A 22,605-nucleotide genomic window follows, 5' to 3' on the forward strand; every position below is an offset into this window, starting at 1 on the left:
CACAAGAGCGCTTATTTCACCGTGAAAACAGGCTCGACGCAAGCGCAAGCACAAGCGCAAGCATAAGCACAAGGATCAAAATTTTTCCTTTTCCTTGTGCTTGCGCTTATGCTTGCGTTCGCTTGCGTTGCATGAAAACGGAGCACAGCATAAGCAGAACACAAGCGTTGTGTTTTGTCCAATGGCAAACACTCGTTCCAGATTCCCCTCCTAGTGCAGGTTTTCGCAAAATGCAAGGCAACAAAATGGCAGAACTGGGAAGCTTGAGCTTTGACGAAACGTTTGCAGAAGTAGTACGCAACTACCGTGTACTGTATGACAAGGAATGCAAAGATTTCAAGGACAAAAACAAAAAATTACAAGCCTGGGAAAAAGTGGCGAACGAAATGGGAATGACGAAAGGTAAAGTTCAGTGACAAAGTTGTTGCTCAATTTAAGCTTAAGCCTATGTATTATTACTATAATAGCTACCGCAAGTGGAGCACCGTATACAGTTACATCTTGAAAATGATCTTCTTTTGTGAGTTTAGTTATCTTAATTACCATCATAGTAAGAGAAAGAAGCTTGCTCAAATATGAGCAGTGTGGTGTGATTCAAAGCCCACTGAATTTCATATGTCAAGCACACAAAAACATATATTTAACAATTATTCCTCGAGCCCGAATGGGCTTTGAGTCAATAGCCCATGAGGCCCAAGGCCTAATGGGCTATTGACTCAGAGGCCATGAGGGCAAGAGGAATAATTGTTTTAGTATTAAAAATCCAACTAGTTGGTCAAAAAAATGTTGAGACAAAACATCTTTCGCTAGTTAAAGGTAGACTTTAATTGTTGTTTTGGTTTTCAAAGCCGGCGCTTTTCGCTACTAGTGGGCTATAACAAATAGCCTACTAGTAGCTCAACCAATGAGAACGCAGCATTGATAATAGACCACTAGTTGGATTTTACTAAATATATATACCTTCTTGAGCTGGCATCATCATGTCCAGGTATGCAAACAGCCTTTTCACCACCCACCATGAGCAAACTTTGTTCACTCCGCAGATGATGCACAAACATATTTCAGAAACATGAGGAACAAATATAGCCGGGAGAAGAAGAAACTTGGTAAAGCTAAGGTATCAGGAGCAGGCCAGGATGATGTGACAGAAGTAAAGAAAGATTTGTCTGGAATGTATCCATACTTGCAGTGGTTAGAACCATACATTGTTGAACGAAAAACAAAATCAAATTTTGGAGGTTTTGCGGCAGACAGTGAATGTTGTGAAATATCTGATTCTGACAATGAAAGTAGTGCAAGCATGTCTCGAAGCATTACTCCAGATGGGGGACTTTCAAGTGATGCTTCCCAGCCTGAGTTGGTGCAGTCTAGCATGCCCAAAGCACAGAAGGCATCATGGAAGTTCCATAAACAAACAAATGAGTCAAAGAAAAAGAAATCTGGCTGTGAAGAGGCAGAACTTGAACTTATTCAATCACTTGGGGCTAGCATTGCAAAACAAGGCCAAGTTGTGGAGAAAGAAAAAGATGAAGATGACATCTTTGGTACTTTAATTGCTTCGCAACTTCGGCAGCTTCCTCCTGATAAGAAGATATGGGTCAAGATGCAAATCTCAAATATGGTGTATGAGCAAATGATGCACTCAATTGGTGGAGTTTCCCAATACCAAACATACCCTTCTTACCATGCAGAAACATCAGGCAACCCATTTCGTGATCCCAAGGCTCCATTTGGTCCCTTTTCATAGAACTAATAAAGGACACTAAAAATGATTGGTTTCTTATCCTGCATATCTCTGTCTCCATGTTATGGGAGACTAAGTGGGTGTGTTTCTTATGCTATTTGACATGATAAAGCTAAATAGCTCTATTTTGTTTAGGTAAAAATAGTGTTGCATTGCCAAGGTGATGGCAGATTTCAAGCAGGGTTTAAAATCTTCTTTGATATCTTTACAAGAGCAGGGTTATCATCACCTCAGTCTGGGTCATATTCTCTGTCCTTGAAGCTTAAAAATGTTTGTTAATATTTTAATATTGCTACAATTTATCTCACAGGGGTAAAAAAAAAAAATTCAAGGGGGAGTTTTCCAGGTTGCTGTTTGTATGATGATAAGAATATTTCTTTTTAGGAAAATAGTGTGGTTGCCTGTAATGGGTGTACAATTTCACCCGATGCCAGGTTTGTACAATGTTTTCAAAAGTAGATCTATGTGAAGGTGCCATAATTTTTTTTCTTCTTTCTAGGAGCATAATTTTATTTCCCTCTGTTACCTACCTTAAGTACAATAAATTAAATTACAGTTGAAGCAGCTCAAGTGTAGCCCCCATGATTCTATTAATGACTGGAATATTTGAAATTAGAGTACAAAAATAGTTTTGGCACAAGACAGTTGTGTGAGAAATACAGGATTGCATTAAAAGCGACCATTGGCAACTCAAGCGGTTGTAATAAATAAAGTATTCAAATCACTGAATTAAATTTCTGTTACAAATGTTGAGTCTCAAATCAGCTCTATTTTACGTTTATAGCCACTTAGCTTGTCCACCACCACTTGTAACCTAACACTGCCTTGCTCACAAGGGTGATGTTCTGAGACAATGCATTCAAATCTCAAATGATAGATCATTAATAGAATCTGTGGGGGTATGCTTGACCTGGGTTGGCTGTGATAAAAGAAACTAAATGGTAACCAAGGTGAAGGAAAAAGTAATAGAAACCCATGTTTTGCCACAAAGACCTTGACTTTCAGGACAAGCACTTTTTGTTACTGTTCATTGCTAAATGTCAACGCAAGCCTGTACAAGAAGCCAACTGTAACACAAAAAAATTACTGTATTCAAGAATGATGTATGATAAATGTTGTGTTCCTGGACTATACTTGTATGTACAGTATTTTTGTTACCATAAATACCAAAACGTATAGTATAGTGTTACTTTACTTGTACTGCTAGTAACGTAAAGGTATAAACTAAGTTGCAAGTGGACCAGTACTTCTCACGTGTGCCCACTGCCATGACACTGCACCTTGCTCGGAATTCAGGAAATCAGTCAATGCCTTCCGGATCTGAATTGCATTAAGGGTATAGCGGGAACCTCTCACCCTATTTAACCCATCTAGGGCTCCTCTCTCTGTAGTAGATACCATACTTCTCCATTCCCCAGGTTTGATGTTTCCTGATCTATCCATACTATCAACAAACCCAGATGGGCAATATAAAGCTGTTTCTGTTTGCCTCAGATAGTTGTGAAGGCACACAGCTGCTTCAATAATAAGTTGCACAGTTTTAGGAGAGGCAGAAATAGGACCCTTAAACACCCTCCACCTTGCTCTTAAAATTCCAAACACATTCTCTATCACCCGCCTCGCCCTGGAGAGTCTATAGTTAAATATTTGCATGGGTTCTGTCAAGGATTTTCCTGGGTAAGGTCGCTGAAGCCATGGTTTTAATCCAAAGGCTTCATCCCCTACCAAGAAGTAGGGCAAAAGGGGAAGATCACACCCTTCCAAATGTTCAGGCTTTGGGAAATTAATGGAGCCATCATCAATGGCTTTACCCATCTCTGAATGTGACAAGACACCACTGTCATTGTTGCTTCCGTAGTCTCCAATATCCACCAGGGTGAAATTATAATGGGCATCACATACTGCCATTAATACAAGACTAAAAAATCCCTTATAGTTGTAGAACAAGGATCCACTGTTGTTTGGGCACTGCATATTAACATGTTTGCCATCAATAGCTCCAACGCAGTGTGGTAAATTCCACACTTCCTCAAAGTCCTTTGAAATTGCTTGCCAGTCACCTGGTGAACTAGGTGGTTTTAAATAAATCTCCCCCAAAGCTTTCCAAATTGCACTGCATGTCTCCCTCAGAATATGGCTAACAGTGGTTCTTCCTAGTCGAAAGCTGAAAGCTAATGACTGTTGGTCATCTCCACTAGCCAGGAAACGCAATGTCAAGGTTAAACGTTCTGCTTCTGAAATTGGTTCCCTCATTCTGGTGGACTTCTTTGAAATTATTGGACCAACCAATGAGAGAAGGTGCTCAAACCTGTCTGGACTCATACGTAAATACCTAGAATGTTGATTGACAAACCACAAAAAGAACACAAATTTACGATAACAACAAGTTTAATTCTCTCACTTTGCTTAGTTAAATACATTCGTTAGATATAAAAATAAAATGGGAGAGCACTGGCTGCCTAGAATAACTGATAAGTTAATAATGATACACAGTCAGTTTATACATATGTTTACTACTAGTTTAGGCCGGCCCACACAATAGACAAACATGACAAAACAAAACGTATAAGGGATAAATATAATAATTATTTTAAATTCATGAGATCAACAAGAACAGCAAATAACCCCTAATATGTTTAAAAATATTGGTCCTTCAATCGTCTTTTGAGGACTGATATAGAGGATGATAATTTTACATTACCATCAATAGTATTCCAGACAGATGGACCTTGAAAACGGATGTGACATTTGCCCTAATTGTTTCTTGTAGCATAAGGAACGTGATAAGAGTGTTTTGCTGCAAATCTAGTATTATAATTATTATGAACACTTGTTACCTTTGTAAAAAAAAAAAGAATGGAATGCAGCAGACTGCATATTATTATGAAATTTGTACAGAAAAATCGCAATTTGAAATAAAGCAAAATCAAAATACTTAATTAATCCAAGAGATTGCACGCACACCTGAAATAGAATTCACGATCTGTCAGCCGTAGCTCTTTTACAAGGTTATGAAAGTCCCCCTGGGTCTTTCTCTCCTTAAAGATGTCTCTAATCCAGAAGCGTTTCTTTCTTCTCGTTGCCGATTGCCTTCTTCGCCTTCTACGCCGCAGGAGCAGAAGAAACAACAAGATCTGTTGATTGAGCCTGCTAGCCGCCATATTGGATTGGCTATAAATGAGCATGGAACTAGCGCGTCCTTCGACTGCGTTCTCGGCTTCCGTTCTCTGCTTGTGCTTGCGTTACTGTTGGTTTTCACTTGACACTAATATCTTATGCTTGCGCTTGCGCTTGCGCTTGCGCTTGCGTCGCTAGTGAAAACCAGGCTTTAATGGAGAACGTGTTGCAAGAATTCTTTTCCTGATATTCTAGTTTTTCTTTAGTTAGCTGCAACTTGTTCAACTGCCCAGGTTTTCCAGCTAGTTGACTGAGTCTATCAAGACATTATACAAAGGATATATAAGCAATCTTTCACGAGAGGAAACTTAACAACATACAAAGCATTGGCAGGGTGTCTAAGACCCGCAAAGTTTTTATCAATGTCAACAATTTTTTTTAGTTATCTAGAAGAATATCCATCATAAATACTAGGTAATTCAAACGAGCTCAAATGAATTGATTTCTTTCATTATTCACCTCTCCTAAGTCCTTTTCTTTTTAACGTTATTTCACCCTAAAAACCACAACCATTTTCCCTCATCACAACACACGCACACGCGTCAGCTAAGACTTATGTCAAAGTAACAATGTAAACTTGTAATCTTACCAAGTAACTTCTTTTCCCGGCATCGACTTGTGGTCAGTGAATGTCCAAGGCTACGAAGATAATTTCCCTTCAAAATAGAAGTGGCGTAAGCCTTTTGAACACTTTTGAAACGCCTTCGAAAACACGCTACTGGTAGTTTTGAGGATAAAAATTAGCCTCGTGTTTTTAGAAAGTAGAATTAACGACGTTTTTAACGAAAAATAGAGAAAAAGACAGAATAATATAACCAAACCATCTTCCTCCTGCTCGGCAGTTTTTCCCGCTCTTCACACAGGCGACCGCTGCCTCGATTCTAAGAAAACCGAAGAAGGTCTGGGCTGGGTCCCGATTCCCGACAGTTATCCCGCACTTGTCCGCCATTTTTTCTTTAAAAAAAGGCGAGGCTGCGCAGTTGTTTGTCAAATTCAAGATGGAGGGCGGTATTGATCGTAAACAGCGTACTGCTCCAAAGCTAAGAGAACTTTTGCGGAAACACAGAAGAGAATCGGAGGTAATTAATACATAGGAGAATACTTTGTGACGTTTTTTCTTAATTCACTTCCCTTATTTTTTCCAGGGCCAATTAGACTCCTCTCCAGATGTCGATTTCATCTATTACGATTCCGACAGTGAATGTGCTGAGGTCGCCGGTAAGGTTGCGACAGAATCAGACAATTTACGATGTTAGCGACACGTAGCTTTAAGAATTTGAGATTTTATGTCCTTGAAAAACGAAGCTTTAAGGTGGCTGGAACCAGTTTCACCACTTTTAGAGACCTTCTTAAGAGATGGGTTATAACTACAGCCATTCCTACAGCCGTACTATACTGTATCACGTAACAGCAATGTTATGGTACCACATCAAACACCAATTATTGCTTAACAAAATGTTCTCACTATTTTGACGTAATAGGTTACTATGGCAACATTAAACCTCTCCAAAAACACCCTATATTGACTTATCTTTTGAAATCGATGACCCCCAGAAATTAAAGATGTTCGCGGATGATTCGACAATTTTAGTTGCTGGCAGAACTTTAGAATACGTGAATCAGCAGTTGGCAAATTGTTTAAAACCCATTTCATCATGGATAGGAAACCATGGAATGGCTTTGAATGTTGCAAAAACGGAATCCATGGTTATCTGCACCAGACCCAAATTGGCACGTTTGCAAGGTCAAAGAATCCAAATCACTCATAATGGAACATCGGTAAAAAATGTAGATAGTTACAAACTTCTTGGTCTCGTACTGGATGAACAGCTGACTTGGAATTCACTTACTCACGAAGTCTGTAGTAAAGTACTCAAACAAATTAATCTCCTAAAAGCTATTAAAACCTATTTACCTCAATGCACGAGGCAGTCGTTTTACAAGTCCTTAATCCAACCTATTATTTATTATGCATGTGTTATCTGGGGCGCAACATCACAGTACAACTTAGACCAGATCCTTAGATTACAGAAATATGCAGCAAGAGTCATTCTTAATATTAAGTGTCCCCAGGATATTCCATCGTCTGAGCTGTTCTCCAAATTAAACTGGATGACCATTAATCAACGTGTAGATTATTTTACATCCATAATGATGTATAAAACCATTAATAAATCTACTCCTAATTATTTCCATAATAGGTTTGAGTATGTTAAAGATAAACATCAAATTAACACAGGATCTGCTGCAAGTGGGAACCTGTTTATACCTAAGCTATCTTCTAAGACAGGACAAAGGTCTTTCCTGTGAAGGGGAGTAACAGCTTGGAACGGTTTATCTGTGGGCGCTAGAGACTATAGTCTAGAAGAGTTTAAAAAATATGTGGCCGGAATCGTTTGTAATTAATATATTTGTAATTTATATATTCTGTAAATATTATATTCTAGTATATATATTTATTCTTATATTTTTTATCTTTGTTATTTTTTTTATCTTACGCTTTACATGTAGTTCTTATTCCGCCCAGTAAATTGTAGTTCTGTAGATACAGTAGAGGACCACCCTAATTAACTTAGTGTCAGCTTGGTGATATCCTCTGTAATTATTATTATTATTATTATTATTATTATTATTATTATTATTATTATTATTATTATTATTATTATTATATTTCGTCTTTAATTGCTTATATCTCAAAAATGAACTTGGTGACCCCCATGTGTTTATAGTAGAAAAGCAATTAGCAATTTGAGATAGAACTACAGTATCAGCAGAGTTTAAAAAAATCTTGGGAGCCAATTCAGAGCTACCTTAAATTTTCAAAAATTTAAAATAGCCCTGGATTGGTTCCCAATAATTTTTTTTAACTTTGCAGATAGTCCTATCTCAAATTGCTAATTACTATTTTACAATAAAAAATGGGGGTCACCGAGTTCATTTTTAAGATATTAAAGCAAGTAAAGACGAAATATAGGGTGTTTTTGGAAAGCTTTCATGTTGCCATGGTAACCTATTACGTCAAAATAGCAAGTGCATTTTGTTCAGCAATAATTGGTGTTTGATATGGTATCATAACATTTCTTTTACATGATACAGTTTTGTAGTGACAACCCTTTTAACAAAAAAGTCCTTAACCTAGGTTCTACATGTAGGTTCCAGAACCTAGAACCTTGTCATGGGAACTCCTTCCTTTAAAACGCCGGTGATCAAACACAGTAAACTTATATGTGAATACGAAATTTAGATCCGCATCAAAAGATTATTGAAACAAATAATTACATCATGTGTTTGATTATTGCCCAATTCTACATGATTAAGTGAGATCATGACCCCCAAATGAGGGATAAGTTTTTTTGTTTAAATAACTTACCCAGAACACTTGACATGGATGTGTGGTGCTATTCTACAAATAATCACTGTTCCATGTTATAGAGTGTTTTCACTCATGTGACCTGCAACCATATTTGTATACTAAAACAAAAGGAAGAATTTTCACCGAAATAGAGTTCAACTCCCAAAAGAATATTTCACTCCTCCGACATGGCGGATGTTTCTTTGTTTCACTCCTCCAACATGGCCGCAGTGATGTCATGTGCAAACCCTCCATTGATTGTGATCATTCTGGATACTTACTGGTATTTGCTGTGCACATCTGACCTCAAGCAATCTTGTACGATCATATTTTAATCAGAAGATTTGTTTTCTCTGTTGTCAATCACTAGCTTTTAAAAACCACGTCATGCTTTGTAGTCTATAAAGGGTAATTAGTTAAAGGCAATACTTGGAGTTTAAGAAGGCAATGATGATAATGACGATGATGACAATGATGATAATGGCAGTGACGACAAAGATGTCAATGTAACCATGAAAGTATTCAGAAAACACTGTTATTAATTTTTTACAGAACTTTATAGTTATACTGAGGAAAGTGAATTTAATTTCAACCGAGAAGCATTCGAGACCACTCTCTTCTCACAAGGTAAATATTGATATAAGGGAGCTTAAGCAAAGGCAGTGGCGACGGCAACAAGAACATCCCAAATTTGCCTTGCATGTGCGTTTTTCACTTTTGTTCATTTCTTTGCTCTCATCAGTAAAAGAACAACATGAAATAGCGAAATTTGAGTTTTTATGAAGAATTTCAGCACTTCAGAATGAATTTTCATTTTCTCCTCTAAATTAAGTGCCGTTCCGACCAGTGTCATTTTGAGGAACTTCCACACCCTTGTCATATTAAAAAGGTCACGAAATGATTACAAGAACGCAAATTTACATTTTGAGATGATGTTCTCATTGCCATCGCTGTTGTGGTTTCTTAAGCTCCCTTTTATTAACAGAGAATCCAGCTTGTTTTCACGGGGATGTGAGCCAAACAATCCCCAGTATCAGTATACAGGATATGACATTTTCTTCACGTTGCCCCTGGTGGAGTATCCGAGCTAATGATCAGAAGTATGTAGGTTCCACCACTTTTAGGAGCTCTTGGATTTTCCAAGTAATCCCTGTGTCCCCATGAACTCTTCAAACTTATCATACATAATTATAGTCGTAGGATTAAACTCTGTGTGGTATAACAAGAAAAGTCTCTTTAGCCCAGCTTCTTCTGCTGATCAGTGTTCTGGTTCCAAGTTATAATTTGGATTATCAAAAAGTGAATAAATCACATTTCCATGTTTTTATTTGTATTCAATGTCTTGCATTGCAAGGTTTTTGAAGTGGTTTCAAAAAACGGCTATTTATTAAAAGAGGGGTTTATCTACTGTAAGTGGTATGACAAAATAGAAGAGTTGTCAGTGGTACATGTGTAGGTGCTTAGAGGTACATTTCAAATCCAAAGTGAACTCTGTAAAATTAGTGTTAATATTACAGGGCTTGAAATTGTGACCAATACAGTCGCATTTGCTACTATTAAAAGTACATTGTATCTGGAAGAGTTGCAAATTAATTTTGGGATTAGTTTTCACCTACACTATTTTCAAAATGAAAGGGTTACTGGTAGCAGTTTCCACTTTGCTGCAACTTTTGCTAAAAGAAATAAAAAAATATTTTTTCGAAGTACAGTGTATTTCAATCTGAAGATACATGTATAAGGCAAAGTTGTAGCATTACTCAGCTGCAAGGTTATAAGTCATCTGCCATTTTCAGTGGTTTCTATAAACATGTACATGTATTGTAAGCTCAAATTTTGTTTTGTAAAACCAATGGTAACACAGTACAGTCAGTGTATACCCTCTATTGCACTTCACACAATTTGCCAACTTGCGACTGAATTTTTGTATCCTATCGCAAAATTTTAACTGGAATTTTTTAAAAATTTTCATGCCCTGTATTAGTTCTTTTTCTGTGGCTTATCTTGTTGTAGTTTAATACTAATATATATGTATTTTTTTAAATGACCATTTATTTCATTTTTTAAACTACAAATTAACGTACAGGTATCATATAAATAACATTTCACATTCACATACACACCTCTGGTTATGCTGCACACAGACTCTCTGTGTAGTTAATTGTTGGCACACAGTCAACAGCTGGGGATTTTGGAGTGAGTGGGGGAAAGGATAGCCTGCAATGATGTCTCAACAATAATTTGAGATTTTTCCCTTTTTCTGCTTGACTGTCAAGTCGAGAAACCCCAAGAAAAAATAAGTTGACAGAATGCTGGTAGAAAACCCCAAAGCATTACATGATATACACACGTACATTGGTTGATGAGTTCTAGACAGAGTTTGTAAGGACAAAATATGGCTCTCTAGGTTCGTTTTAACATGTATTTGTACAGAAGAAAGAGATATTAAAGAAATATGCAATCCTTGCAGTTAGTAAAAGCTAGTCAAGGTGAGCATTGCTTACACATACATGTATATTTTAAATATTTAGTAAAACATTTACAAGAAATTCAAATTCTATATATGTTACAAGTACAAACACAACAAGTTGAGGTCTTAAAACGTTACTATGAGATTAGACAGATCAATGTAGTCATACTGTTTTTTGAAAGTCGCTGGAGGAGGAGATCATGAATATTAATTTCACAAGATGAGTTATTCCAATTTCTAACACTGTTTCTTGAAACTGATTTTTTTGTAAACTATATCTAATCTTGAGCTTTTAAGAAAATACTCCCCAATACTGAATGTATAGTGTTCAAACCCTGCAGCAGAGAGGATCGTCAAAATGTTGCGCTCACATCTTTGTGTTCTTGACAAAAGCACTGCTGTTTACTCAAGAGTCTGCCCCACGTGCTTCAGAAAAACCTATACCTATGCACAACGATAGTCCCATTGCAGTAAAATGGACTGTAAACAAAGATTTGAAAGATTATTGCAAGGCAGATACTGTTTTGAAGCTCCCCTGAATTAGCTTCTTCAATCTGGTCACTGACGATGTTTTTGAACTGACAAATCACAAGAAAACAACCATTTGATGTGGGCGATTCCAACAATTTAACTGCAGCAAATACTTGAAATAGAAAGCTTTTTCCAAGAGCAGAGCCACCACATCCCCTCCATTAAGGAGGCTCCTGACAAACCCGAGATAGTTTCATTTATGAGAAAAATATGATCCACATCACAGTCTGCACTTGTGGTCAGCACATTGAATTCTCTGCATCATTTGTTTGACACATGTCATGGTCAAATTGGCCATTCAGCGATTTATGTCTAGAATCTAAATGAAGAATCTGAAATTGTTGAGAGACCATTGCAGGCTTTCCTTTCCCCTGCTTGTTCCAATTCCTCAGCTGTTGACCGATAAACCACATGGAGAGCCTGTGTGCAGGCTACAGTAACTATTATGCCCTAAGACTAAAACTTTCACGAAACTCGTATACAACTTTTCTTTTATTTTAAGGTCACGACAAATGGACAACAATGGAGGAAAATGATCGGAGGAAGTTTGCGTTTTTTGTCATTGAAAAATGTGAAGGAGTTGATCCTGACACAAGACTAAATGCAGCAAGAATTTTACTTTACCTTGTGCAAGGTACATTATTGTAGTATTTTATTTTAGCTTGGAAAGTACCTTTTGCCATGGGCTTGTTGAGTGATAATTGGTGGCATATGTGAACAGTTGAGAAGCAGAAAGGTGGAGCTGTATCATTTCAGTTGAATAATTATTTGAGGAAACTAAATCAACCATTTTCCTTTGTTTGGATTTTGTTGGTGTTCTTTGAGGTGCTGTTACACTGTGCAATTGTTTTGTGCAACTTGTCTCCCAATGCCTTGGCAAAACTAATTGCCAGAACAATTACTCAATGTAACACATAAGTTGCAGAAAGTACATATCTGAGTTCTACCTTCTGCAACCCTTCATACAACATTTTGCAACATTTTTTTTCAAGCATTGTGTAGAGTAACATTTGTCCTGTAACTTGTGTCCCAATAGTTTTTAAGTGGCAACAGCCAATGAAAATGATCCTACAATTTCGTGCCATTGTTGAAAAACGACACTAGTTACAGTAGTTGCAAGAAACATTGCCCAGTGTAACGCCGATCATGACTAAAACACCACACGAGTACATACGGGTAACATACGAGTAACATACGGAACATACGGATACATACGAATACATACGACTGACATACGACTAACATTCAAGTAACATACAGATACATACGACTAACATACGGATACATACGAATACATACGAGTAATACGAATCTTTTTCTCATAAAGGAAGCTCTAGTTATAAGCCTTGCAAGCATTTTTCACGTCAGCAAACACGTACCCGGCTCAGTTTGAGGGGGGGTGGGGTGGTGTTGATAGACCCTCCAAGGCTTTCGTTAAATTTAGTCACAGTAAAATAAATTCACATGGAGTGCAAAACCCTTAAGGCGGCGAAAGACGAGATACAAAAACCCTCAACTTGTGGCGCAACATCGTTTCGTTGCAAGTTCTGGTCGATGTTTCGCGTTTTTCACTTTGCGTGATCAACTTGACCCGCAAAAAAAACATTTGTTGCGAGTTGAAGAAATGCAGGGCGCTGGGTGGTTGATTTGCTAGTACAAGAGCACATTTGTTGCGCGACAAGTTGTGAGCTTGATGAAAAACAAGCAACAAAGCCAAAATTTGTTGCTCAGAGTAGGTTCGCGCTCTACGTTTCGCAACAACTTTCTTCAACCCGCAACAAATGTTTTTGTTGCGCGACAAGTTGATCATGCAAGGTGAAAAACAGGAGAAATCGACCCAAACTTGCAACGAAATAATGTTGCGCGCCAAGTTGAGGGTTTTTGTATCTCGTATTTCGCCGCCTTTAGCTTGCGCGACAAGATGACAATATATTTTGGATGTTGCTCTCGTAGATGATTATGACTGTCAGGCCAGTTTACATTTAAGACACGTAAGGAAGTCAGAGCAGGTCTGTCATAATCTTTTACCCCATTTAAGCTTTCTGGCTTGATTTTGCACTGATTTATCATAGGCAACTTAAGCTGAAATAGTGAAATCAAGATGGTGGATCTGATGACGTCATACGACATCAGCGACATCCAAAATATATTGTCATCTTGTAGCGCAAGCAAAGGGTTTTGCACTCCATGTGAATTTATTTTACTGTGACTAAATTTAACGAAAGCCTTGGAGGGTCGATCAACATCCCCTCCCTCCCCCCTCAAACTGAGCCGGGTATGTGTTTGCTGACGTGAAAAATGCCAGCAATGCTTATAATTACAGCTTCCTTTATGAGAAAAAGATTCGTATTACTCGTATGTATTCGTATGTATCCGTATGTTAGTCGTATGTATCCGTATGTTACTCGTATGTTACCCGTATGTACTCGTGTGGTGTTTTAGTCATGATCGTGTAACGCCACCAACCAAGCAGCTTCTTTTTCAGTGTAAGAACTTTTGTCAAAACAAAAACGCGAGATGTGTTGCAAGAGTAATAATAACAATAATAGTATATTATTATTATCAATTTTTTTGAGCTGCAATTCTAGAGACTGCTACCCTCATAAATAATTAATGTTTTCATAATATTCATGATAATTATAAATACACTATGCTTTGTCAGGAAATTTTGGTGAAATCAGTGATGAACAGGAGCAGAGAGAATGGGTAACTGATTATTTTGCATTGTCTTAAATGACTATTTGCCTTGTCAAATTCAACAATGATCGTATCTCTAGGCTTTGTCACTTTTTGACAGTGTATTGAAAAGGAATGTTATCTTTTTGCCCTGTAATTAACGTGTTTTTTTCTCCATTTGCAGTCACAATTAAACGTGTTTTTCTTGTACAAGATGGGAATAATGTCTCTTCTCATCCAGCTACTAAATTTTGAAATTGAGTGAGTAGTATCAAGCTGTGTACAAGCATGAATTTTTTTCAAAAAAAGTTATTTTATGGAATCAAAACTGTTTCAATCTTACAAATGAAAATGAGCGATAATAAAGGGGAACAACATTTGAGTTTTGACGTCTCCATACTGTCATTGTCAATGGCCGTGTTTGCACGGGTGGTTTGTCAGGTTGCTTAGTGAGTGACAACCGGAAATTCCCGCAGAACTTGGTTTAAGAATAAACACTTCTCTGACGCTGACGGGAGTAGGCCAATTTGGGTAAATCTTACTCTTGGGACTCTTCTTTTTGAAAGCTCTCAAAACTGCACGGGCCATAGGGGTGTGCAATATGAGAGCTTTGAAAACATCACAAGTGACCATAAATCTTCAAATGTACGAGTAAGTTCATACCACCTTTTTATTTATTCAATACTCAACAGAATTACTCCAGGGCTGTTTCCATAGCAACTTGCACTGTTTTACATATTTATGCATTCGTCATTGACCAATCAGAAACGCGATATCCTGTTGTGCACATAATAATGTGAAATACTAAGAATTTACTGGCAGGAGTTGTTTTGATTATCTTTGTGTCAGGAATTCTCATGCCGCTTTATCAGCTCTTCACAAGCCTGCAGTTTCTGTGGCGGACAGTGTCACCCTAAGGTAAATGACAGAAATAAAACCAAACAAGCCGCTCAGTGGAGAGATTTACTATCGAGTTTACGTGAAATGGCAAACAGTTGATGGCTGTTTCTTATATAATAATATACATGGAATACTTCTCCATTCTGATTGGCTAAGAGAAACTAACGCAGCGCAGAAAAGAGGTAATTCAGTGCAAAAGAAGTTGACAAGCCAATCGTTCTGGCCTCGGTTGTTTGGTTGTTCACAAGCTTGGCCCGGTCGTTCAAAAGCCGATTAACGCTAATCCAAGATTAAAAATTAGCCAAGGAGTTTATTTCTCTACTTCCAAATGCTGTTCAACACTGATATTCGGCAAAACGTTACATTAGGAGAAGTCAATCTTGAAAAACAAAAATAAGCGAAAGAAACGTTCACCAAAAAGTTGAAAACATGAAACAAAAGTTTACGCTAATCCTGGATTAAGTTAATCGGCTTTGGAGCACCCGGGCCAAGGTGGATAACGCTATCCATCGGATAAACACTAGCAAAACCAATTGAGTTATCCAGTAGATAGTGATTTATCCAATGTACCTTCGAATAAATTGGGCCTGATTGGTCACTGATCAAAGAAAGTCTGCGATGGCCAATCAAACGCGAGCCCTCGATGGCGCAATTTTTTTGCGTGATTGCGTGATACGCGTGCATTTCTTCTGATTAATTATGGTAATCTCATCTTGAATCTTGTATCTTATTAATAAGAAGTAATCACACGGGCTCGTGCAGTTTTGTTCGTCTTTCAAAAAAGTCTCCTTGTGCATATTTATTCCAAATTGAACTGGAAATCATGTGATTACCTATACAAAGCTTGTAAATTTTCTTATCCCAATTATTCTCTCCCTTTTTTCTGAGGTTGCCCGATATCTGTAGATAACAGCCAAGAAATAAGCTGAAATTAAATAAGTTTCTTTGATTTTTGGCAAATCTCAAATTTCAGAAAAGATACTTAGCACATATTGGACAACGTAAACAAGATGGAATAATCGCGAAATTCTTAGCCTTTGCATTCCCACGATCGAATCGTTAATTTTCCCAACCAGTGCCATAGATTTCTTTGTTAGGTAGTCGTGAGGTGTTTAAGATAGCGTCATGTTGTGTTTTAACGTGACGTTTTCATTTCCGTACCCGTTCTCGTTTCTTCAAATTCTTAATTACTACGAAGCGAAATTTTGTAACTTATTACTCGTCGATCTGACTGATTACAGCGGTTTTCAATTGAGTGTCGAAAGTAATTAGAGAATTACTTTGGTTTATGATTACTTCACTCAGTGATTGGTTCAAAGTTCTCGCGCCATTTTTTCAACCAATCAGAAGTAAAACCAAAACCAATCGTGCCTCGCGCGTGCACATTTTCCCGCGCTTTGTGGCGGCTACGTGTAATTACTTCGAATTTTGATTGGTTTACTGAATTGTCTCTGTCCTTTTTGATTGGCCAAAGTAATTACTTTGGTTTTGGTTTTACGACACTCAATTGAAACTCGCTCTATTATTAATTTTTTCTTTCTGCGTAAGGGTTTATCTCAACATCATCTACACTGTTGTTGAAGTCATTCGTTATGCCGATCCAGACGAATCTGAGGAAATTGCGCAAGTGCGAGAGAGCTTCTTTACGGAGTTGAGTAAGTGCGTTTGATTGGTACATTTATTATATGTCTCAGATAGTACGCGTGCTATGATTGGCTAATTTACCGGGCCTTACAAGGCGTGGTGGCCTCATGGTTAGTGTGCTCGACTCCAGATCGAGTGGTCCGGGTTCGGATCCTGGCCGGGGACATTGTGTTGTGTTCTTGGGCAAGACACTTTACTCTCACGGTGCCTCTCTCCACACAGGCGTATTAATGGGTACCGGCGAAATGCTGGGGGTAACCTGCGATGGACTAGCATCCCATCCACGGGGGAGTAGAAATACTCCTAGTCGCTTCATGCTACGGAAACCGGAGATAAGCGGCGGCCTGATGGGCCTTCTGGCTCGTAAGCAGTGACTTCACCTTACAACATTTTCCAGCAAGTTTTTCATGTTGTTTATGTGGAATAAACTTTTGAAAATGTTAGCATCTTGCAAGCAACTATTTCAAAAAGCCAATAAGCGTGACAGTTGCACGTTCCACTTGACTTCAACTAGTTCCTTCCCCGCCCGCCTAATTATCTCAGAGATATAATTAATGTATTAATACGGTAATCTAATTTTTCTGGGGAAGATACCGCCAAATACCCCTAAAAGATCGCGTCTGACAACGACTTCAAGGAAGAAGTCCCATAGTGTACTTTAAAGTACAATTCAATTCAGTACAGTACAGGCCAGTTCAATTTAGTTTTCGAAATAATAAGAGAGATATAGTATCGTGTTTATATACGTTAAACCATAGTTAATAGAGGGGAATGGTTATGAAACACGACAAATTTCTTTGTTGTAGGTTTTTGTTCTCTTTTTTGGCCTTGACCGTGCACAAAACACAATAGTTGTTTACTCCGCACCGAGGAACTAACCAATAGAAACGTGTTGGTTACGTAATTCATGCATAGTGTATGAGCGCAGAACAAAAGATTGTGCACGGTCGTGGACTTTCCAACCTAAATCTTGGCATCTTTGTTTGCTCCTTTGATGTTTGTCGAGCTTCCAAACCATTACCCTCTAGTAACTATGGTTAAACAGCAAACGTATCATAAGGGCATGAAAATTCTCTTTTCTAACTTGGCTTTCACCTTTGAGGAGTCGCGTGATATCTTTAGATACCAGGCAAAGCCAAACAAGTTTTTTTGAATTTTTTAATAAAGCAGAGAATTCAGCCCGCGGTGTTCAATCTCTGCGTAAGGTTTGCGATTCATCGCAGAAAAATTTAAAGCCATTTTTTTTATATCCTTCAGGTCAACCGTGCGGCAACGATGAGCTTCTACCGATAGTTTTACTGGAAATGGTGCTGAAGTTTTGTGCTGGGAGCTGCCCCCATTTCCCAATCAAGAAAATTTTGCTGCTTTTGTGGAAGACTATTTTGGTAAGTTCAACACCTAAGGACTTTAAGGACATGTAGCTATTAAGCCAACTTGCAAGCGGGGCCGGCCATTTAGTGAGTTTGTATATGAACTCGTAGAGGATATGAAATTGAAGACAAAATATGAAAGTCATAATTTTAATTGTGGAGAGAATCTTGTATTGCTTGAGATTTCAGATCTTGGCAGTCATGATAACCGCGTCTTCTTGACTCGAGATGAGAAAGAAAATCGCAAAGGTACAAATTTTCACGCGAAAAATCTTCGCAAACATATCAAAACAGAGAAATTGCGGCATGACAGCCCATGCAAGGAAAAAGACAAGTGTGAAGCCTGAGGTCAGCGCGACATTTGGCAGGGGAAAAAGCCGTGATGCTGACTTTTCGTGTTTGATCATCTAAGAAAACAACGAATTAGATAATTTCTTGCCAGCTTACTTGTGCGTTGTTGCGCAGTAACCAAGCCAGGTACATGTACTATTCCAACTTGATATGCTTTTCAGCTTTGCTTGCCCCCAAGATAATCCCTGGTTGAAAAATAGCAAAGATATCATTGACGTCATGTGCCAACCAGAGCCTCATTGGCTGTCGAAACAAAGGATCTTTGTTTCTGTGGTTGACACATTTGAATAACAAAAACAATGCTGGTAAACAGATGTCTTCCCTCTAGCTCCCAATGAATGGCGGTGACTCTAATTTTCAAGAGATTTCAAATTTTCCTAGAGCATTTATTTCCCTTGATAAATCGTCTGGCTGTGTGGATTCACCAGGGCTAACGGCAAACCCAATACTTCTGTTAGTTATAAAACCATGAGAAAGTTCTCTTATTTTAGCTTATTTCTGTCTATTTAGTACTTTGGCTTGATTGCCGTGACCGGCTTAGTAGCAGGCAAGAAATAAGCTGGAACTGTGGTGGCCGTTTGTTTAGAATTCTCAATTGATGCTCTATATAATCGAATGCCCTTAACTGATGTGTGACTAGTTCTAGTAGCTAATGGTAAAAGTTTCCAAAGCGAAAGCGCCGCAACACTCATCTGCCATACACTACAAGCATAAAGCCGCGGCTACACGAGCGCTTTTTTTCAGATTTTGTTGCGTTGCCTGCGCGCCAGGGTGGCTACACTTGTGACAAATTTTGGCGACAAATTGAAGGCCGCGCGGATTGCATACTTCAAGGGACCTGTGCACTATAAACAGACATTCCTACTTTAATTTCATTGGCTAAATACTCTTTAGTCGCGTCGCAAGCGCGGGCAAAAAGTTGCAGGATAGCTACACGGGCGACTATCTCTGCGATTTTGTCGCGAAAGCGGTTTCAACTCTGGCGACTCTGTCGCGTCGCCAGTTCAAGGGTGGCTACACGTGTGATTTTCATCTCGCGCTGGCGACACAACAAAGTCTGAAAAAATCGCGTCACCAGCGCGAGCAAAAAATCGCTCGTGTAGCCGCGGCTTGAGCTCGTCAGTGCTTATGTGACCTCTACAAGTGTTATTTTCTTTTTTGTCTGCAGGTTTCCCTCGGAGGGATAGAAGAACTAGCCAAGAGAAAAGAAGAAGTTCGAGTGGCTGCGGGCCTTCCAGCCAGTTACGAATTACAATGCCCCCCTCAACAGCCCGTCATCAACGAACGAACACCGGCTCCCCACACCCCTCCCCCGGGTTCAGATAGTGATAGCAATGGTGAGATTGTATGGGACAGAAGCGAGGAGGAACAGGAAATATTGAGACCACCGAAACTAAGACCAAAAGTCAGGTACAACGACAAAGTCACTGAAGGAGGCCCCATGGGTCATTGATGAGGGCACTAAGAATGTCCCATTCTGAGGATCAACTGAATTTGTGTTCTTTAATAGGGGCCCGTTTCTTCCCTTAAACTTTTCGGGCCCGAAAAGCCCTTTACGAAACTGCCCTCCACTGGTTTTAATAAGCTGGTCTTTGAACATGTTTACAAGATAACAAAAATGAAAAGGATTGTGTAGTTTGATGACGGACAACCTCTCCGTTCTCACGCTGCACCGGAATTTATGATACCCCCAAAAGGCCTGGAAAGTTGTGGGACTGGTCCCAAATTCGACTCCACCACACTCCAATCATGAGTGTCATGCATGTCGATTTTTATAAGCGTCACGAAGTGTCCTATTAAACATCGCTTGTACAGGCAAATAAACTTCACTAGTTCTCTCCTCAAGCAAACATAACACGCTATAAACAACGTAACATAAATAACCAGAAAGCTAACAATATCACTCTATTGTTATAAACACGCGGTTGGGTTTTTGATAGAATCATTCTTTCGGTTTTAGAAAGAAATATAAATGTCATTCACCAGTTCAGCTCGGTCCCTTTTGGGAGAAGCTGTTCCCCCTCTTGGTTACCGACCTCGGCTTGCTTTCTTGCGCGTTATCCAAGACTTCGGGCACAGTGTTTCCCGATAAGGACCTCCCGGCCGGTGAATAACATATGCACCACGGCAACGTGGGGTCTATGTGTTAAACATAGACCCCACGTTGCCGTGGGTTTGTTTAATAATAGATCACATATCAGATGACGTCAAAATGTGGTAAGAACCAAAAAATGGCACACGAGGCGATAGCCGAGTTTGTCACAAATGTTTTAAATAATGAAGAACAATTATTACAAGTTTTTGATAATGACGTCAGCTATACGTCTGTCCTCTACTAGGTCATATGTGATAACCAGTCAAAATGCATGCATTATCGACCTTCAGACTGGAGTACAAGAACGACTACAAATACGAATTTTTTGCATTGTGTACGCGCATTACTTTTAAAGAACAAAATCTTTCGAAATACGCTAGCTCTGAACTGAGAACTCGTACTAGTTGGCGTGTTCGCACTCCAATCTGAAGGTCGCTGTTTTTTAATTGCTACTGGAGGAATACATGATTTTTCGCCATTTTGATTATCACCCCACAGCCTCCGAGCTGAAAGTAATGGAGGTTTTACCTTTGACTTTTGGCAGAGTGAAAAATCGTTTCCGTTTCCTGTATTGATTTACAGACAAAAGGATGTGGATATTTTTCTGGATAACACAAGGAACAAGTTCGTAGGTTTTCAGTTGAGAGGGTAAGTGGGGTTGAATGAATAAGCAACTCTTTAATCGATTAATTAACTGTAGCATTTCCTCCCGGTGGGAAAAGGTTAAGCCTGTAATCGTGAGTAGAAATATTTGAAACTATTCCAGTCAAACAGAAAACTGACTCGATCCTAAAAGATGAAATTCGACGTAGAAAATTTAGTGACTTCTGAGTCTCATGTGGACTCATGATCACGTCATTTTGCTTGTCACGGTAACGGGATTGCGTGACAGGCCAAAGAATCCCTTCTTGGGCTGAAAGTAAGATAATCTGGTCATTGAAGACTACTACAGACAAAAAAACCTTGTAACTTGTTCCTGTGACGTCTTGACTATCGATCGATTTTAAAATGATTGCTTATCCTTAAAACGAAAAAGGCGACTTCAAGTCTCTGAAGCTGCTAGCTGTGCTAAGGGTGTATAATGTTCTCCCTTGATGAATCACTGTGTTATGGTTAACTGAGTTGGTCTCTGTGTTCTGTTCATGAATAAGTCGAACTGGTGACTCGGAGAAAATCCGAGTCGCCAACAAAAATCCGGAAAATCCGGTTATTCAGATCGCTTAGCGAATGACAACCGAAAAATTCCGTGAAAACAGTTCCTTTCCCAACTCGCTCAAAGTTAGTCGGCAAATTTCCGTAGAATTCTCATTAAAACCATGTAGCTTAAGCTAGCTGGCAATTACTTTCGGTCAATGAGGAGTCGCTTGCGGTTATTCAAATCGGAAATACCACAGGCGTGCTATTTTTATTCTTGTATTGGCACGTCATTTAATCTTAGGCGTTTAAGCGAGACTACGGCTCCATGCCATGGAGTGAAAATTCTCGGCGGGTGCATGCAACGTATGCTCGTACGTGCACAAACCGTAACATGATAAGGCACCTTGTCCCCGTCGAATGCTTTTGAAATTGTGGTGTAGCTTTCCCGAATACTGACAGGTCTTGATGTAAATTCTCCTAACAACTAATTTCGAAAAGCCAATGGAAACAAGCATCGACCTCAAGGAACGAGTTCCGTGAAGTAAACTTTCAGAAAATTTATAATTTGATTTTTCGTCTAAAATGGCAAGTTTCTTTGCTGATTAAAGCCAGTTTTCAGACTGAGCAATCGTTTTCTGGTGTGCTGTATAAGTTGTTTCTAACCATTCAAATGAAAGCTACTGAGCATTAATTTCTTGTGATGAAATCCTATAGTTAATAATAATAATAATAATAATAATAATAATAATAATAATAATAATAATAATAATAATGATGATAATAATGATAATACTAATAATAGTGATAATAATGATAATGACTTTATTGACGTGTCAGATGAAGTCTAGCAGGGGAGAATATCCTCTTCTAATAGGGGACACCTATCTAAAATCTCTAACTAAATAGAAACAATACAATACAAATAAGTTACCATGCATCTGAAGAATACAAATAACTACAATTAGAATTAATAAAATCATGAATTACATAAGTGATACCCACTGCATCCTTCTATGATGTTACTTGGATCACGTTTACGTATCTCTGTCTTTCACTGTCAATTTTCAAGTACTTTAGTGTAGATTCAAGCATTTTTTTACTCCACCCTAGCTGCAGGTCAAAATGGAAAATTCGTTTGTGCATGTGACACTTATTCTCTTT

At 38.6% G+C, this 22,605-nt stretch overlaps 3 protein-coding genes across 4 annotated transcripts in view; 2 read left to right on the top strand and 1 right to left on the bottom strand.

Moving 5' to 3' along the window:
* Positions 1-211: 211 nt before the first annotated feature.
* On the top strand, positions 212-2,877 carry LOC138035581 (uncharacterized). The gene is made up of 2 exons (XM_068882224.1): positions 212-402; positions 1,044-2,877. The coding sequence occupies exons 1-2, from the start codon at positions 231-233 to the stop codon at positions 1,745-1,747; spliced, it is 876 nt and encodes a 291-aa protein (XP_068738325.1). The 5' UTR covers positions 212-230; the 3' UTR covers positions 1,748-2,877.
* A 91-nt stretch (positions 2,878-2,968) lies between these two features.
* Positions 2,969-5,767, bottom strand: LOC138035580 (uncharacterized). 2 transcript variants are annotated; one of them, XM_068882222.1, is made up of 3 exons: positions 5,511-5,767; positions 4,709-5,177; positions 2,969-4,076 (listed from the first exon to the last, which is right to left on the bottom strand). In XM_068882222.1, the coding sequence occupies exons 2-3, from the start codon at positions 4,927-4,929 to the stop codon at positions 2,969-2,971; spliced, it is 1,329 nt and encodes a 442-aa protein (XP_068738323.1). In that variant the 5' UTR covers positions 4,930-5,177; positions 5,511-5,767. The 2 variants fall into 2 exon arrangements, with proteins under 2 accessions (XP_068738323.1, XP_068738324.1); XM_068882223.1 differs by lacking the exon at positions 4,709-5,177 and having other exon boundaries at positions 5,511-5,765.
* Positions 5,768-5,879: 112 nt separating this feature from the next.
* Positions 5,880-22,605, top strand: part of LOC138035579 (striatin-interacting protein 1 homolog) — a 46,530-nt gene continuing 29,804 nt past the window's right edge. The window contains exons 1-11 of the mRNA XM_068882221.1: positions 5,880-6,000; positions 6,067-6,139; positions 8,826-8,900; positions 11,774-11,905; positions 13,934-13,977; positions 14,132-14,208; positions 14,797-14,865; positions 16,396-16,502; positions 17,749-17,876; positions 19,381-19,622; positions 20,890-20,955. Coding sequence (XP_068738322.1) covers positions 5,920-6,000; positions 6,067-6,139; positions 8,826-8,900; positions 11,774-11,905; positions 13,934-13,977; positions 14,132-14,208; positions 14,797-14,865; positions 16,396-16,502; positions 17,749-17,876; positions 19,381-19,622; positions 20,890-20,955 — 1,094 coding nt within the window. The 5' untranslated portion in view covers positions 5,880-5,919. The remainder of the gene's footprint in view (positions 6,001-6,066; positions 6,140-8,825; positions 8,901-11,773; positions 11,906-13,933; positions 13,978-14,131; positions 14,209-14,796; positions 14,866-16,395; positions 16,503-17,748; positions 17,877-19,380; positions 19,623-20,889; positions 20,956-22,605) is intronic.

This window comes from Montipora capricornis, unplaced genomic scaffold (genome assembly GCF_036669925.1).
Source record: "Montipora capricornis isolate CH-2021 unplaced genomic scaffold, ASM3666992v2 scaffold_425, whole genome shotgun sequence".
In the NCBI taxonomy this organism is placed as follows: Eukaryota; Metazoa; Cnidaria; class Anthozoa; order Scleractinia; family Acroporidae; genus Montipora; species Montipora capricornis.